At 34.1% G+C, this 20000-nt stretch overlaps 1 protein-coding gene across 1 annotated transcript in view; it reads left to right on the plus strand.

Moving 5' to 3' along the window:
- Positions 1-20000, plus strand: part of SHOC1 (shortage in chiasmata 1) — an 80232-nt gene that overhangs the window by 37919 nt on the left and 22313 nt on the right. The window contains exons 11-15 of the mRNA XM_045563628.1: positions 1789-2031; positions 8164-8580; positions 11670-11789; positions 12748-12924; positions 17950-18054. Of these exons, the coding sequence (XP_045419584.1) occupies positions 1789-2031; positions 8164-8580; positions 11670-11789; positions 12748-12924; positions 17950-18054 (1062 nt within the window). The remainder of the gene's footprint in view (positions 1-1788; positions 2032-8163; positions 8581-11669; positions 11790-12747; positions 12925-17949; positions 18055-20000) is intronic.

The raw sequence follows: 20000 nt of genomic DNA on the forward strand, positions 1-20000 counted from the left end.
AGTACAAGTAGAACAGAAAATCTGAATAATATTGGTGAATTGTTTCAATGTCAGTATACTAAGGTGATGTTATACTACAGTCATCCAGAATGTTACCATCAGAGGTAACTAGGCAAGTGTACAGGAGAGCTCTCTATTCTTTAATATTTCATATAACTGCATGTGAATCTATAATTATTTCCATCTTAAAAAAAGAACGAACTGTTGATACCTACAACATGGATGATCTCAAAATAATTATGATGAATGAAAGAAGCCAGATACAAAAGAGTTCATATGGTATGATTTCATTTATATAAAATTCTAGAAAAATGCAGTTGAATCTATGGTGCCAGGAAGCAAAACAGTGGGACGGGGTAGGGGAATAGGGAGGATTAGAAGGAGGTATAAAAAAGGCAGGAGGAAACTTTGGAGGCTAATAGATATGTTCATTATATTGATTATGGTAATGGATTCATGAATATGTACATATCAAAACTCATCAATTTTTTCATTCTAAATATATGCAACTTATTACCTGTCAATTATACTTCAATAAAGCTATTAAAAATTGTATTTATCTCATAGGATTATTTTAGGATTAATTAAGAATAGTGCATATAAAGAAAGCACTTAGCAGATGTTTTTTAGTAACTAATAATTACTATTATTAATATTAGTACTTGTATTGTCGGTTTCTTATTTTTATCATCATTATTACTGTCATTGTAAAAGGCACCATTCCAAAATTAGGGTTTCAAAATTCAAAATTCTAGTCTGGGCATCGTGGCTTACACCTGTAATCCTAGCACTCTGGGAGGCCAAGGCAGGAGGATTGCTTGAGCTCAGGAGTTTGAGACCAGCCTGAGCAAGAGCTAGACCCTATCTCTACTAAAAAATAGAAAGAAATTTGGCAGGGCAACTAAAAATATAAAAAATTAGCCCGGCATGGTGGCACATGCCTGTAGTTCCAGCCACTGGGAAGGCTGAGGCAGAAGGATCACTTGAGCCCAGGAGTTTGAGGTTGCTGTGAGCTAAGCTGATGCCACCGCACTCTACCAAGCAACAGAGCAAGACTGTGTCTCAAAAAAAAAAAAAAAAATTCTAAATTCTAATTTAGGGTTGATGTTTATAATGCAGATAATATTAAGTATAATAATTGTGCTATTTCAGTTCCTCCCTGTGTTATGATTTTTCCTTTATATTTAAGCTAAAAAGTAATGAAGCAGTAAACTCTGTACCATGAAAACTAAGATGATATAGTCATCATGAAAACTAAGATGATATATTCATCATGAAATCTGAACAAATATATTAAATCAGAAATTCTAATTCATTATAATGAACCACTTGTTTAGGCTTATTATAGTGAATTAGAATTTCTGATTTATTAAATCTTATATTACTTCTTCAAAATGTTATCAAATGTATTAATTTAATAATTAAAAATAAGGGTTCCTTTTCCTACTAAGTATTGAAATAATTTTAACTTCTTGATATTTCCAAAGGTTGAAATAAATCCTTTATATAACTTCTATTGCTATACTAGCTTGAACTTTTACAAATATTAACATCTTGAAAACAAAATACCAGATATAACTTTAAGTTTTACTTTTATTTTTAACTTGTGAAAATATGTTTCATGAAGAAATTCCAGACTGCCCCTCCCCTCCCTCCCAAGAGTGGCAGCGAGTCGGGGGGTGTTAAAAAAAAAAAAACAAAAGAAATTCCAATGTGGTTCTGTTTATTGTGATTTTTGTTTCTTTTACCCTGTAAACTGTTTCTATTTGTTTTTTTATTTTTTTTAAGTGCGAAGAATTCAAGAGTCCAACAGTCAATATTCAGTTACAGATTTGAAGAAGATATTTTCTATTGAAGAAGGAAGCCTTGGGATTAATCCCATAAAGGCAGACTGGTGGAAACAGGCAGGACTAAATCTAATGATGAGACAAACTTTGAAACATCTGAATACATACTTGCATCATGATCATCTGTCTTCTAATGACACTGAAATGGAGAGATTTTTGCCTACAGAAATGCTTCCATTACAATGTAAGTACATAATAGTAAATATGATGTGAACATTTTCAGAGTGAGAAAAGGTTAGATAATTGGTTTCCTCTAGATGATTGGGAAAATCACTTAGTTCTATCATTCAATATTGGTTCTGGCTCTGCCAGAATTTATGACTTTGGGCTTCTCTAGGTCCCGTTTTCTTCTTTGGAAAAATGATGAAGTTTGACTAGCTAATCTCTACAATCCTATCCTGTTCTAAAATTCTATGGTCTCAGTTTTTAAATTTCTAGTAATTTTTAATTAAAGACTTTGTTTCCATTTATAAATGATTAAATTGCTGGCACAGTTTTTGTTTACATCAGCCTAAACACAAACATGCATTTGTAGTAACTGCTTTTTGACGTGACAGCTGTACCTTGGCATTCAAGGTTCTAGTAACATCTCTTCAACAATAGAAAATTTTCCTTGGTTACCTAAAAGTTTACTAATTTAGCATTTTTTACTTATACTTAAGAAGGCAAAAATGTCTTTTGAATGTCTATCTTTGAGCTATTTTGGTTGCTATATATGCCATCACAGTAAATGGAACATACTTAGCATGAATTATATATACCTTTTTAAAGTATGTATGTATTGTTTTAAAATCCGTTTGTGTAATAATTAATAAGTTTTAATCTTAAAAGATTGGGAAAGTTTCATTTAGTTTATTATAAAGTGACAAATAGATTTAAAAGTGAATTTTTGGAAATTATTATCTGTGTTGGGAGACTGGTCTAAGGAGACAAGGAATTGGGATGAGAATTGTTATCAGCAAGGAGTGTTTCAGAAGACATAGAGGGCTTTGGATATGGTAGGAAGGAAATAGATAAACAGACTATATCAAACAAATGCATACCAGTCCATCCCAGGCCTAGATGGTACCCATGGTAGACTAAGACTTTTAAACCAGATTAGGTCAGGTTGCTAGACAAAGAAAAGAGAGAAGATCTTATGGGGTTTTCAAATATCCAGATAAAAGATTAAATCTATAAAACTATGTAAAGTCTTTATTGTGATATGTAACTAATTTGAGGTTAAAATAAAACATACCATTTATCTGGATATCCAGTAGAATCATGATGATAGTATAACTCTGAAGTTTAAGAAGCAGTAACTATATCTAGAGCCCATGGCCAAGTTGTCAGGGTTGGGGTGGTTAAAGAGAGCATAGGAAAGGAAAATAATCAGAAAAGTGAAATAACAAATAGTTCTTATTTACCTGCCAAACATACCAGATTATCTCTAGGATATCTCAGAGGTTCCAAGTTGGTAGTACGCAGGCCCTATTCAGCCCACACATTATTGACTCATATGGTGTTTTAATTAGTTACCAACATTTAAAATCTGGGAGATTTCACATGTATGATCCATATTTTGTCTGTAAAATTCCAAAAACTGGACTCAGATTCTTGTATAGCAACAATTGGCTGAGGCCATTAACAGTTCACCACTTTAGACAGACCATGCATTCTCCAGCTTACCACAGTTTCCAGGACTCACAAATTGAGGCCAGATGTTAGTTGGCATTTAGCATTATTCTTGCACTTTTGTCTTACATTTAGTATAAGAGGATAGTAGTATAAGTATACTTAAGAGGAAAGTAAAATGTTTTTTTACACCAATATCTATAATAAAAGCAAAAATTAAAACAAAATTATAGACCACATTTTGGAAGAAAAGAATGCAAAGTTCACCTATCTAAAGATTATGATTTAAGCACTAGCCATATACTTCATTCATTTATATTATTTAGTTGGCCTATAGGCATTTTTTTTCAAATCAACTTTATGAGGTATAATTTACATGTAATAAACTACACCCATTTTATTGTACAGTTTGATGCATTTTGACAAATGTATATACCTGTGCGACTACCACTACAATTAAGATATAGAATATTTCCATCACCAAAAAGTTCCCTTGTTCCCCTTTGCAGTCATTCTCCCTCTATGCCACTTCTCTCCCCCACTGGCCTTTACCTTCAGCTCCAGCAACCACTCGTCTACTTTCTATCACTATTTATTAGTTTCCCTGTTCTAGAATTTCATTTAATGCAATCATATAGTATGAACTCCTGTGTCTGGATTCTTCCACTCAGCATAACATTTTTGAGATTTATTCATGATGTTGTATGTATCACTAGTTCATTTCTCCTTTATTGCTGAGGAAATTTTCATTGTATGGATGTAGCACAGTTTGTTTATGAACTCCCCTGGATTTTTTCCCGGTTTTTTATTATTGTGAATAAAACTTCTATGAATATTCTTGAACAGTCTTTTTATGGACATATGTCATCATTTCTCTTGAGTGGATATCTAGGAGTGGAATTGCTGAGTCTTGTGGTAAGTTATATGTTTAATTTTATAAGAAACTACTAAGTTGTTTTCCAAAGTAATTGCACCATTGTACATTTCCACCAGCAATGTGTGAGAGTTCTAGGTATTCTTTATCATTGTCAACACAGTATCAGCAGTCTTTAAAATTTAGCCATTCTGATGCATGTATTGTAGTATTTCACTGTGGTTTTAATTTTTATTTCCCTGATGACTAATGATGATAAGCATCTTATTACATACTCATCGGCCATTTTTATATCTTCTTCTTTTTAAAAAAAATATATACAGGCATATCTCTTTTACTGCAATTTGCTTTACAGATATTGCATTTTTTACAAATTGAAGGTTTATGGCAACCCTGCGTAGAACAAGTCTATCTAAACAGCATAGGCTCACTTTGTATCTCTGTGTCACATTTTGTTAATTTGTAATATTTCAGACTTTTTCATTATTTTCATATCTGGTATGGTGATCTGTGATCAGTGGTCTTTGATCTTACTATTGTAATTGTTTTGAGGCACCAGAAATTATACCCATATAAGACAGTGAACTTAATCAATAAATGTGTGTGTACTGACTGCTCCACTAACCTGGCTGGTTCTTCTGTCACTGTCCCTCTCTTTGGGGCTCCCTATTCTCTGGAGACACAACAATATTGAAATTAGGCCAGTTAATAACCCTACAATGGCCTCTAAGTGTTCAAGTGAAGAGTCCCACATCTCTCACTTTAAATCAAAAGCTAAAGATGATTAAGCTTAGTGAGAATGGCATGTCAAAAGCCAAGATAAGACGAAAGCTAGGTCTCTTGTGCCAATAGTTAGCCAAGTTGTGAATGCAAAGAAAAAGTTTTTGAAGGAAATTAAAAGTTTTACTCCAGTGAACACACAACCAATCAGAAAGTAAAACAGCCTTATTGCTGACATAGAGAAAGTTTTAGTGGTATGGTTAGAAGATCAAAGCAGCCACAACATTCCCTTAAACTAAAACCTAATTTAGAGTAAGCCCCTAACTCTCTTCAATTCTGTGAAGGCTGAGAGAAGTAAGGAAGGTGCAGAAGAAAACCTGGCAGCTAGCAGAGATTGGTTCATGAGGTTTAAGGAAAGAAGCCATCTCTGTAACATAAAAAAGTACAAGGTAAAGCAGCAAGTACTAATGTAGAAGCTACAGCAAGTTATTCAGATGATCTAGCTAAGATAATTGATGAAGGTAGCTACACTAAACAACAGATTTTTCATGTAGAAGAAATAGCCTTATATTGGAAGAAGATGCCATCTAAGATTTTTATAGCTAGAGAGGAGAAGTCAATACCTGGCTTTAAAGCTTCAAAGGACTGGCTGACTCTTTTATTAGGATCTAATGCAGCTGGGTCCTAACAAGCTGCATTAGCTGACTTTAAGTTGAAGCCAGTGCTCATTTACCATTCTGAAAATTCTAGGGCTCTGAGGAATTATGCTAAATATGCTCTGCCTGTGTTCTATAAATAGAACAACAAAGCCTAGATGACAGCACATCTGTTTACATCATGGTTTACTGAATATTTTAAGCCCATTGTTGAAATCTATTGGTCAGAAAAAAAAATTCCTTTCAAAATATTACTGCTCATTGTCAATGTACCTCGTCACCCAAGAGCTCTGATGGAGATGGACAAGGTGATGAATGTTGTTTTCATGCCTGTTAACACAACATCTATTCTGCAGCTCATGGATCAAGGAAGAATTTCAACTTTCACATCTTATTATTTAAGAAATATACTACATAAGGCTAGAGCTGCCATAGATAGTGATTCCTGTCTTAGATCTGGGCAAAGTAAATTAAAAACCTTCTGGAAAGGATTCACCATTGTAGGTGCCATTAAGAACCTTCCTGATTCATTGGAGGAGGTCAAAATATCAAACATTAACAGGAGTTTGGAAGAACTCCAACCCTTATGGATGACTTTGAGGCGTTTAAGACTTTAGTTGATGAAGTAACTGCAGATGTGATGGAAATAGCAAGCAAACCAGAATTTGACGTGGAGCCTGAAAATGTGACTGAATTGCTGTGACTTTATCATCAAACTTGAAAGGTTGAGGATTTGCTTCTTATGGATGAGCGAAGAAAGTTTTTTGAGATGGAATCTACTCCTGGTGAAGATGTTGTGAACGTTGTTGTAAGGACAACAAAAGATTGAGACTACTTCATAAACTTAGTTGATAAAGCAGTGGCAGGGTTTGAGAGGATTGACTTTAATTTTGAAAGAAGTTCTGCTGTGGGTAAAATGCTATCAAACAGCATCACATGCTACAGAAAAATCTTTCGTGAAAGGAAGAGTCCATCGATGTAGCAGACTTCATTGTTGTATTTTAAGAAATTGCCACACTGCTCCAACCTTCAACAACCAGCACCCTGATCAGTCAGCAGCCATCAACATTGAGGCAACACTCTCCACCAGCAAAAAGATTACAACTCGCTAAAGGCTCAGATGATTGTTAGCATTTTTTAGCAATAAAGTATTTTTAACTAAGGTATGTACTTTGTTATTGTAGACATAATGCTATTGCACATTAATAGACTACACTATAGTGTAAACATATCTTTTATAAGCATTGGGAAAGCAAAAAATTTATGTGACTCACTTTATTGCAATATTTTCTTGCAATAAAGTGGAACCAAACTGGCAATATCTCTGGGGTATGCCTATAACAGTTTTATTGAGATATAATTCACATGCCACACAATGGACCCATTTAAAGTATACCATTCAATGGTGTTTAGTATAATCACAGAGTTATGTAATCATCATCATAAACAATTTTATTTATTTATTTATTGAGACAGAGTCTCACTCTGTCACCCAGGCTAGAGTGCCATGGCATCGGCCTAGCTCACAGCAACCTCAAAGTCCTGGGCTCAAGCGATCCTCCTGCCTCAGCCTCCTGAGTAGCTGGGACTACAGACATGCACCACCACGCCTGGCTATTTTTTTCTATTTTTAGTAGAGACAGGGTCACACTCTTCCTCAGGTTGGTTTTGAACTCTGGAGCTCAAGCAATCCTCCCGCCTTGGCCTCCTAGAGTTCTAGGATTACAGGTGTGAGCAACCACGCCTGGCCCACAAACCTCTTTAGAACACTTTTACCACCCCATAAAGAGACACTATACCCATTAATAGTCAATCCCTATTTTACCCAGCTGTGAAACCACCAATTTATTCTCTCCCTCTATAGATTTTCCTCTTATGGACATTTTATACAAATGGAATCATACAATGTGGCCTTTTGTGACTGGCTTCTTTCACTTAGCATCTTTTCAAGATTCATCCATGTTGTAGAATATGCATATCTTCTATGAAGTATTGTTCAAATCTTTTTCCAATTTTTAAATTGGGTTGTTTTTTAAATATTGAGTTATAAGAGTTCTTTATATATTTTGGATACAACTGTTTGTCAGTTATATGTACTGCAAATATTTTCTTCCAGTCTGTGGCTTGCCTGGTAAATAAGTCTTTGACCCATAAGGTAACTGTTACCTCCAAAGCTATAACTCATTATATGCCTATCAGCAATAGGGCTTTCTGGAATTTATTCTCTATCTGGTACAGCTCCTATAGTAGGAAAAAGAGGTCTTAAATTTTTTTATTTTTAATGATTTGTTTTATTCAGGTCAAAAATTGATTTACAAAGCAATAAACAAAGTAACCCTAATGATTACATTATATTACTGAGAAACTACAACTGAAAGTTATCCCAATACCCTAATAGAACACTAATTTAGGCATGGAGATCATTTGATTATTTTTTGTTTTCTGTTTTCAGCATGTACAGAACATAAAAGTTGTTCCTCACCTATTATACTTACTAATGAGAAATCTACAAATGATTGCTTATCACTTCCACAAAAAAGCCCATCGCTGACGGAAGAAGAACCAGATTTGTGTTTTTCTGATGAATATATCTCTGTTCAAAGACCAACAAAAGAAGAAAAACCAAAGAATAATCAAGAGCTAGTTAATGGAATAGTCCAAAAGAAAGAAAATAAAGATAATGTTGAACTTGACTGCACAGTGCGATCTACTACATCATCTTCCTCTTCAAGAATTAAAAAAGCATCTTTTGAACATGGTAAAAAACGGGAGAATGATTTGGATCTTTTGAGTGACTTCATGATGCTGAGAAATAAATATAAGACTTGCACCTCAGAGACTGAAATCACAGAGAGCGCTAAAAAAGATGGTGGGTAATTTAGTAATATTTTGACATAGATATGATAGGCTAAAGGACTAAGTGTATAATTTATTCTAAAAGGCAAAGAATGCTGTTCTAGGTAAAATTATATTATTTTTCATAGTCTTAGAAAGTGTCATTAATTCATACTTCTTGTATATGGAGATAGATATGGATATAGGTATAGATTTAGATATAGATATATATTTTTCTAAAAATTTAAAAATGCATTTGAATTTTTAACAAAAGCCACTATTTGTAAAACTTGCTTCCTACAGCTTGGCCACACAAATGCACAGTATTTCTAACTTTTGTTGATCATTCTGCCATTCTTTTTTCTCTTTTCGTTGACAGTCCTACCTCAGTATTTAAACTTATACTTTAATGTATGCTTTAAAACTTTCTTTGATTGCTTATAACTCTTTCTAACATTACCAAAGCATTTCTATTTGAGTTATAATTCTTACATTCATTGCTTATAACCACATCAACGGTAGTGTAATATGTCATTCATTTCACATCTGGTAAAAAAAAAAATAGGCATTCTAGAATAAGTTTGACATAAATTATGCTGATGAAATAAATACAAAAACATTTATGTGACTTAGAGCATAGTTAAATCTTACTGTCCTGAGTACTATTAGTGGACACAAGATCTTCAGTTCTAAATGGTATGATGGTTGTATATACTTTTCTAAAAGATGTGACAACCTTTTATAGATCTATTTAAAGTTATATTACTGTGTCAGTCAGTAAATTTTTCACAATGAAAAAAATTGGTGAAAATGCAGAATAGTATGTAATAATTTAGAATTTTGTGGTCATTTATGTTTATATATATTCACCTTAAACTTTCTTTTTATTACATGTAATAATTTGACTACCTTATAACTTACCATGCTAAGTGACGATTCTATATGTAACTGAGATCTTTCTAACCAATATTTGCACCATAATTGGAGCATGACTTCTGCATAAAAATAAGCAAAATATAAAAAATTATTTTATAAATGTATTACAAAAAGAGAATTTTTTTTTTTTTTTGAGACAGAATCTCGCTTTGTTTGCCCAGGCTAGAATGAGTGCCGTGGCGTCAGCCTAGCTCACAGCAATCTCAGACTCCTCAGCTTAAGCGATCCTACTGCCTCAGCCTCCCGAGTAGCTGGGACTACAGGCATACACCACTATGCCCAGCTAATTTTTTCTATATAGATTTTTAGTTGGCCATATGATTTCTTTCTATTTTTAGTAGAGATGGGGTCTCGCTGTTGCTCAGGCTGGTCTCGAACTCCTGACCTCGAGCAATCCACCCACCTCGGCCTCCCAGAGTGCTAGGATTACAGGCGTGAGCCACCGCGCCCGGCCCAAAAAGAGAAATTTTAAAGAATTTGATATTTTCAGATTTCTTAATATTTTCAGATTCTATTCATATTTGGTGTAAAAAAGAAATCCATCCCAAAATTAACACTGTCTTCCTTTTCTGGTTGCCATACTTGTGATGATGGCTTGTAATAGGGCATATTAGCAACAGAAAATGAGGGAAAGCAGCAAGAAAGGAGGAAAAGATAAAAAGAATGTGTTCTTATAAAAAATAATTAGCCACTAATTTACTGAACAATTAAAGAAATACTAATGTTAGGTGGGAATGCTTCTGTAATTCTGATATTTCCTCAATTAGTGTTACATCCCTGGCCTCTTTGCCCCTTTATACATTCTCCTCAGAGGAGGTGGAAAGTATTATCTGAATTATAATTAAAAATAAATGGAAATAATAAATTGGGCATAAGCTTGTGGAACAAGCTGCCCAGGAGGAAGAGGCATTCTCTTTGGCTTCTCTATATCATGATTCTTTCCTAGGCAGTACTCCCTAGCTCCTACCCAATCTCTAGCCTATTCCAGTCCAGCATACCCTAGTATTGGGTTAGTAACGCTGCCTAATTCTGGTATTTACTTAGCAAATTCTTTTGACTCTCAAACTAAGCTCTATTCTCCATCCTAGCCTTTAGTAGTAATAGAGGTAACATCTTAATACATATTTTGCTTTTTGTCTTATTTTACAGTTGATTCAGGGGCAAGAAATGTTACAACTTATTAGGCCTCCTCTAAAATTCCAATTATTAATATTATTTGATCATATCTATTTGAATTATGTATAATTAAAGTATTACTTGAAATAACATCATTAATCCAGTTTAGGATATACTCCATTATTATATTTTTAACCATGTGTTTAAAGATAGTAATGTAGTTCTAAAATTATCTAATAATCATAGTACTGATGGATGAAACTTGTATCTGGTTAAAATAACTAGAAGTGTGTGTGTGTGTGTGTGTGTGTGTGTGAGTGTGTGTGTGTTTGTATCCTCTACAATACCTAGGAAAGAAGAAAGGAAACTAGCATTTATTGAACACTCTATGCCAGGCACTAAATTATATATTAGAGATAAATATGATGCTGTCGCTGACTTTGAGAAGCTCATAGTATAATAAAGTAGGCCAGACACACAGATAGATCATTTCAATACAATGTGGTAAGTGCCAGGAGAGAGGTATGCACAGAGTGCTGAGAAAACAAAAAGAAGGGGCACTTTGCTGGCCTGGACATAGAGTGGGCAGTTACAAAAGACTTTTATAGGAGGTGCCTGAGAGCTGCAAGGTGAGTAGGAAGAATCGACCTAGTTAAGAAAGGATGGAGACAGGGAAGGCTTGGGGAAAAGGAGAGGATTAGTAGCAGAAGGAAGAGTATGTGGAAAGTCAGAGAAATTAAGTAGAACAGAATGTATCTTTTATATGTCAGAAACTGTACTTGGTGTTTTAATCCTTATAACTATTCTTATTTTACGTATGATGAAACTGAGGCTAATGTCAGAACCAAGATTGAAACACTGATCTGATGCCAAAGTTCTTTCCATTTTTATCATTCATCTCACTACCTAACACAATGTTAGGTCCATTGATCTGAATATTTGTTCAATTTAATACTAATGTGTCTCACTGAAGAAATTTAACAATGATGATCCTATTTTAGAATAAAGCATAAAAGTAAAGCTACATTAAGTTTTTCCTGAACAAATTAATATTTTTATTAAAATTTCAAGATAAAGAAGAATGTTCTTTGACTCTTCAAGAAAAAAGTCCTATTGTCTGTACTAATAAAACCCTGGAGAAAACAAATCAGGAAAGGAGAACAAATAATGTCATTGAAATTCAAGCATCAGGTATGCTACATGCTTTTAAAATGCATTTAAATTTACTTAGTTTGAAAGCTCTTTCCTGGATATCTATGAAAAACCTCATTTTCTGTGAAATTTTCTTCACTTGTTTCAGATATTTATTCATTACACTCCTACTTTTCAAGTTATTTCCAGACCTGGAATGCCCTATTCACTGTCTCTACCCCTCCCCATTGCCCTACCTCAGTCCACTAAGTGTTCTTTCTTCCTTCATTTAAACCTCTGCTCTTTCCCTACATTAATCAGAGAATAACTGCAACTCTTCAGAGCCTTCTGTCCAGTCTGGAAAGTGAACTGCTAATAGCTGCTCTCTCTGTTCTTTTACCAACTATCAGGGTGATGTAAATAAGTTGCTATTGATTCCTGTATTGATTTTTTGTTGTTGTTTTGCTGTGTAGAATGTTCTTTGACTCTTAAGGAACAGCCTGCTTAAGAACATCATGTTCATTATTAAAATCAATAAGGAAACATGACACTGGTTCTTAAGTATCTTTTCATTCTTTTGGTTCAGTTTTATTTATGATCTCTAAGTGATTATGCAAATCTTTAAATAATGATATTTTAGTGGAAACTAGAAACAATTTTGCATCGTTACAAATTTGTTTGGCTTAAGGTTGTAAGCTAACAGTAGAAGAGGGAAAAGAAAAAATATGTGATTCTTTTTATATGGGTTATCATACTTGCCATGTCAAATTCATTACTGAATAAATCCTTTCTAATAAATAATATGGCCATAAAATTATATAATTCTCTGGGTTCATTTGTTTTTATTACTCAGAGTAAATATCGTAAAGTAAATCTCTATACAATCTCATAATTTTTAACTCAGAAAAGAATGTAGATAGAAATTCAGGTTTCCATAAAGTAACATGTTTAATTGGTGTATCAAAAACAGCATACTATCCCTATGAAAACATTGCCTTTAATGCTTTTATTTTTGCAGATAGCCAGTGCCAAGCATACTCTCTCCTAGAAGCAGCAGCTACTCCTATCTTACAAAAACTTATATGTCTCTGTACTCTTCCTGCTGCTAATTGGAAATTTGCCATTGTTATTTTTGACCAAACAAGGTTTCTCTTAAAAGAACAAGAAAAAGTAGTAAGTGATGCTATTCCCCAAGGTGAGTGCAAATAAAAGTCATATTATTTTAAAAGATATAAGTTTAGAGATTATTGTATAAAATTAGTAAAAACTGAGTATAGAAGATTCAGAAATGAATCATGGATGAAGGTATAACTATAATTCAGCTTATGTTACCCACCCAAATCATACTGAAAGATCAGCTAAGCAAGCAGAAAAAGATAAGAAATACTATCTGGCATTGCTTCTCAGTGAAGCTCCTAATTGATATATATTACTTGACAGATTACTATTGCAGAAGCTAAATTAACTTTATTATTATTAGCATCTGAAGCATTTGGTCTCCTCTCAAAAAAGATCAAAAACTAGATTAATTAAAGTCAATTCTAGACTTTTTCTTTTGGCCAAGATGGAGTACCAGGGACTAGGTTTATGCTCCTGCCAGAAATAACAACAAAAAAGACAAAGATGAAATACATGAAATGAGTTTTTAAGACCCTGGACATCAGGCAATGAAGGACAGTGGTTTCTGAGAGATGCAAAACAAGTGAAGTGAGCCTCACCATTACCCTAGCTTACTGCCTTGAAAGAGTTGCCTGGCCATAGCATAGGGTGAGGTACCGGAGGCAGAGCCCAGTGGATGATCTGAGTTGAGGAAACAGAGCGGAGAGTACAGGGAAACCAAGACAGATAGAGTTCAAGAATAGAACATTAGAAAGCAGAGAGCTTCACACACAAAGTCCTAGAGTTGTGCAGAGGATCTCCCTCAAGTATTAAGCAGAGTATTGAAAAAACAATATATGTGAGAAAACTACCTGAGGTGGTAGGAAAAAACATATGAAATAATTAGAGGGACCAGTTTGCTGCATTGACACAGGGCAGGGAATAATGTCTGCTGCCACCAGCTAGACTAGAAAAACTCATAATTCATAGGGGATTAAGTAGAGTACTCAGAAAAAATGTTGCCTCTGTAGTGGAGAATAATTATCCCTAAGCTTAGCACTGTTCTGGACCTGCCTAACAAATCTCAAAGCAAAACCCAAAGGATCAAACTACTTCCAGGAAATTTAGCTACGTCCCATAACAAAGCTCAAGAGAATTTATATGAGTACAAGAATACCTAGCACTCAGCAAAGTAACATTCACAATGTCTGCCATCCAATCAGATTATCAGGCATACAAAAAGGCAGGAAAACACAAGCCATAATGAGAATAATCAATCAAAACAAACCTGGAACTGACAAAGATACTAGAATTACCACAGAAGGATATTGAAATGTATTAACTGTTGTCTGTATTTTCAAAAAGTTAGAGACATAAAAAAGATCCAAATCAAACTTCTAGAGACTAAACTACAATGTATGAGGTGAAAAGTATACTGGATGGGATTAATGACAGATTAAATATTGCAGAAGAAAAGATTAGTTAATTTCAAAGCATAGCAATAAAAACTGTAGCTATACAAAACTGTAAAGCATTATTTGGTAAAAGAATGAAAAAAGAAAGAAAGAAATGAAAAGAGCATCAGGGAGCTGTAGAACAACTTCAAATACCCAGGCCAGGCACAGTGGTTCACGCCTGTAATCCTAGCACTCAGGAAGGCCAAGGCAGGAGGATCACTTGAGGAGAGGAGTTTGAGACCAGGCTGAGTAAAAGTGAGACCCCGTCTCTACTAAAAATAGAAAAAATTAGCCGGGCATCATGGCATGGGCCTGTAGTCCCAGCTACTCAGGAGGCTGAGGCAGGAGAATCACTGGAGCCCAGGAGTTTGAGGTTGCTATGACCTTGGCTGACGCCATGGCACTCTAGCCCAGGTGAGAGAGCGAGACTCCATCTCAAAAAAAAACCAGACGAATAGCCTAACACAATGGTAATTAGAGTTCTCAAAAAAGAAGTTAAAAGAGGGTAAATGGAAAAAATATTAGAAGAAATAATGACTGAAAACCTTCCAAATTTAATGAAAACTACAAACCCACAGATACAAGAAACTCAATGAACCCTAAGTACAAGAATCATGAAGAAAGCTACAACAAGGTACAATAATTGAATTGCTCAAACCCAATAATAAGAAGAAAATTGTAGGAGTAGCCAGGGGAGAAAAAAATGTTATGTTACATACAGGAAACAAGGATAAGGATAACATGAGATCTGTTGACATAAATAATGCAAATGAAAAGACAGTGAGTAACACTGAAGAAAAAGTACTGAAAGAAAAAAACCATCAACCTAGTTTCCTATACTGGACAAAAATGTTCAAAAATGAAGGCAAAATACATTTTCAGACATAAAAAAGCTGCAAGAAATTATTAGTTACAGATATGCACTACAAGAAATATTAAAGTACCTCCTATAGGCAGAAGAAAAATGATACTAAATGGATCTACTCAAAGAAATGAAGATCACCAGAAATGGTAACTACATGAGTAAGTAAGTTTTTTTGTGTGTGTTATTTAAATCTCTATAAAAGGTAACTGTTTAAAGAAAAATAATACTAAAAAAATATATTGGGGTGTTTATAACATATATAAAAACAAAATTCATGACAATAGCATAAAGGCCTGGAAGGGAGAAATGGAAGTATACATTGTAAGGTTCTTATATAATAAGTGAAGTGGTATAATATCATTTGAAGGTAGACTACGAAAATGTTAAGGATGTATATTATAAATCCTAATCACATTAAATAAATGTCTAAATTAAGGGTCTAAATACAATAAAAAGGCAGAGATTGTCAGATTGGATAAAATGCAAGGCTCAACTATATGCTACTTGCAACATATAAAGACATGTAAAGGTTAAAAAGTAAAAGGATAGAAGAAGATACACCATGCTAACACAAGTCAAAAGAAAGGTAGAGTGGCTATATTGGCATCATACAGAGTCAATTTCAGAGCAAAGAATATAATAAGGGATTTTTTTTTATCCCTGGTCATTTCATAATAAAGTGGTCAGTTCATCAAGAAGACATAAGAATCCTAAATGTTTTTGCACTTAATAACAGAGCTTGCAAATGCATGAAGCAAAATCTGATAGAACTGCAAGGAGAAAGACAAATTTACAATTATAGTAAGAGATTTCAGTACCCCTCTTTCAATAATTGATAGGCTAAGTAGGCAGAAAGTCAGCAGGGATCTAGTAGACTGGAAGAACACTATTAACCAACTTGATCTAATTGACATTTGAAGAACATGCCACCTAACTACAGAAGAATACATATTCCTCTCAAATGTATACAGCACATTTACAAGATAGACCACATTCTGAGCCATAAAACAATTCTTAATCAATTCAAAAGAATTCAAGTCATGCAGATTCTATTTTCTGACCAGAATGGAATTAAAATAGATATAATAATGGAAAGATTGTTGGAAAATCCCCAAATATTTGTAAACTAAATAAAACACTATTAAATAATCCATGGATCAAAGAAGAAATCAAAAGAGAAATTAGAAAGTATCTTGAAGTGAATGAAAATGAAAACACAACATATTCAGAGTTTATGGGATGTCACTAAAGCAGCTCAAAGGGAAATTAATTTATAGTACTAAACAATTATTATGAGACCATGAAAAAAGGTTTCAAATCAGTGACCTCAGCTTTCACCTTAAGAAAGCAGAAAGAGAAAAGCAAATGAAACTCAAAGTAAAAAGAAGAAAGGAAATAAAAAAGACCAAAGTGGAAATCAGTAAAATAGAAAATAGAAAAGCAATATCGAAAATCATTAAAAAGAAAAGCTAGATCTTTGAGAATATCAATAAAATTGGTAGACCACTAGCCAGACTGATCAGGAAGAAGAAAACACAAATAGTCAATATCAGAAATAATAGAAGTGACATTATTCCAGATTCTACAGATATTAAAAGTATAATAAGGGAATATTATGAACAACTTTATGCTAATAAATTTGACAATGTAGATAAAATGGACAGATTACTTGAAAGACACAAGTTACCAAAGCTTATTCAAGAAGAAATAGATCACCTATGAGACCTATATTTATATAAGTAATTGAATTTGTAGTTTAAAACCTTTCCACAAAGAAAACTCTAGGCCCAGATGGCTACCCTGGCTAATTCTATCATATATTTAAGGTAGAAATAAAACCAATCTACACAAACTCTTCCAGAAAATAGAAGAGAAGGCAATACTTCCCAGCCCATTCTATGGGTCCAATATTACCCTGTTACCAAAACCACATAAAGTCAGAAAACTATGAACCAACATCTTTCATGAACATAGATAAAAAATTTCTAAACAAAATTTAAGCAAATTTAATTTAACAATATATTAAAAGCATAACACATAATGACCAAGTGAGGTTTATCCTAGGAATTCAAACTTGGTTATAGTAGCTGCTTTAAAAGTCTTTGGCTGATAATTTCAACATCTGTCATCTCAGAGTTTGCATTAATTGTCTTTTCCCTTGCAGGTTGGCATGATCTGGGTTCTTCATGTGCTCAGTAGTTTTGGATTATGTCCAAGGCATTTGAATATTATGTTATGAGATTCTGGTTCTTGCTTCAATTTTTAGTTCTACTAAAGTTGACTTTTGTTGTTGTTGTTTTAGCAGGCAGTCAACCTGGTTAAGTTCAGGCTACTTGCCTTTAAGGGTTGTAGTTCTAATATGCTTTCAGTTTGCAGAGCCTTTGCAGTGCTATTTGGACCTGTCCTAAATGTGTGTCACCCAGTGGCCACTCTAGGACCTGGGCAAATGATCAGGCTCATAGGTCAGTTCTTAAAACTTTTGCTATATTCTTTTTTTTTTTATTGCTACATTCTTTAGGGTGAAATTCATGCCTGTGTAGCTTTGCAGTTTTCTCAGTTCTTATACCAGTCTATGGGATCACCCTCTTGAGATCTCTTTTCTCCACTCTGTCCCCAATACATTCTGACTCTGTAGAGCTCCCCTTCACTGTCCTTTTGCCAGAAAGTGAAGGCTTTAATTTCCTTACTCTGTCATGTACTTCCCATGATGGCATTTGGGGCCAAATGACAAGAGGACAGAAAGAGAAAAAAAGCAATGGATATATATAGTCTGTCTTAAAATATGTTTTTCCTTACTTAGGTACAAATGATGGAAGAGAAGTGACATTCAAGCATGCTGCCCTCCTACACCTTCTGGTAACAATTAGAGATGTCCTTTTAACATGCAGCTTGGACACAGCATTGGGTTAGTGGGGAAAAATTTTATTTGTTCTTTCTTCCTACTGAACTATTCCATCTTAAATAACTTACTTTTCTAAAAAAAGATATACCTTATAAGAAATTATATAGCTTTCTTTTACTTCTGTTACACTAAGCATTATATACATTTTGACATAATTATAGTAGAATATATATTTTTATTCTGCTTATGTTGATGAAAAGAAATTGTCTTTAACAATTATCATCACCTAGAAAAATAGGTTTAGGATTCTCTAAACTAGGTCTGATTACATAGTCCTGAAGGCCTTAGCAGATTTGATTGTCTAATCATTATCATGTACTACTTTTTAACATGAGATTTGACATTTTGCCATATACATTTTTGGTTCTTATTGCATGTTTGTGGCCTTGAATCTTTGCTACTACATAAAATATAACTAAATTATAAAGAGTAAGATCTTTTGCAGTTTCTTTTTTAGTTATGTGTAAATTAGGATATGAATTACTTGAATAAAAAAACTATCTTGGGCCAGGCATGAGGGTTCATGCCTGTAATCCCAGCATTTTGGGAAGCTGAGGTGGGAGGATTGCTTGAGACCAAGAGTTTGAGACCAGCCTGGGCAACATAACGCGACCCTATCTCTACAAAAAAATTTAAAAATTAAAGCCAAGTCCCAGCTATTTGGACAGCTGAGCCAGGGAAGATTGCTGGGGCCCAGGAGTTCAAGGTTACAGTGAGCTCTGATCATGCCACTGTACTTTAGCCTGGGTGACATAGTGAGAGCCTGTCTTAGGGGAAAAAAAAAACTATTTTGAACACATTAGAAATTTTGAAAACTTTGGAAATTTTTTTCTAACCTATCAAAATAATTAAAATATCTAAAATATCTGTCTTACTACATTAATGCTTTAGGCCTCTTATTGCAGGATATTTAGACTCACTAATTGTATGTTTATAGGATTATGTTTCATAATTTAGAGTTTCTGGAACCTATTTCAAATATAAACTGAAATAATTTTTCTCTGATCTAAGACTCAGACATTTTCTCTTGTCTGTGACTCAGATGTAAGTATTATTTCTCTAATCCAAGGTTTTGATGAGTATTGAGCAACAGTGAATCACAATTCTACTCCCTCTAAAGCACTAGGAGCTCTGATATTCTAGATTCTGATATGCTGCTTCGATATTATGAATAATAGGCTCACCGTAGAACAGACAATCTTTTATGGAAGCTGAGAAGCATAATGCAAGGGCATGTGACACTGTACCCTTACAGTTGTTCCAGGGACTGGAAACTAGAGTTGTAGTCCCCAATCCTTACTTGTCTATGGGTGGAGATAAGACAACCTGGTCCAGTATCAACACTCAAATGGTTTCAGTGGAGAAGAAAGAAAAAACACTATGTTGGGCTTTCTAAAGGTAGCTGTAGCTTAGTTATAATACTTGGCCAAGTATGTAATCTAGCCAAGTACAATGTGCTCAATATTTATCAAAATCTTGGATTGGAGTAATAATATTTATAGAGGATTGCTTGAACAATATTTACCTTTAAGTACTTATAACTTACCCTAGTTAAGTGAGACCTTTGAGGGCTATATACTTGGACTGAATTATTTTTGCTTCTCTAAGAAATGCATTTACTAAATCATACTTTGGCATAACTATCTGGCTACCTTGAGGAATACTATAAAATAAAGATTCTTGTTGGAAAACTAACTTCTTAAGCTCTAGGTACCAAGCAATAATGAATAACCTAGCTGCCTTGGATGTTTTTAGTAAAGGACTTTCTCACTCCTCTAAACCTCTTGAAAGCAAAGACCAAGGTAGGTTGTCCTCCTTTCTTTCTCTCTGTATAATGGCAGAGGAAAAAAAATCCATGGAGCTCTGACTACCTGACCTGTTCACTCCTAGAATTCTGTATTTTATTCCAGCTTCCAGTTTGCTATCTCTCCCAACCTAGCAAGGTAATG

The sequence above is a fragment of the Lemur catta genome, chromosome 10, assembly GCF_020740605.2.
Source record: "Lemur catta isolate mLemCat1 chromosome 10, mLemCat1.pri, whole genome shotgun sequence".
Lineage (NCBI taxonomy): Eukaryota > Metazoa > Chordata > Mammalia > Primates > Lemuridae > Lemur > Lemur catta.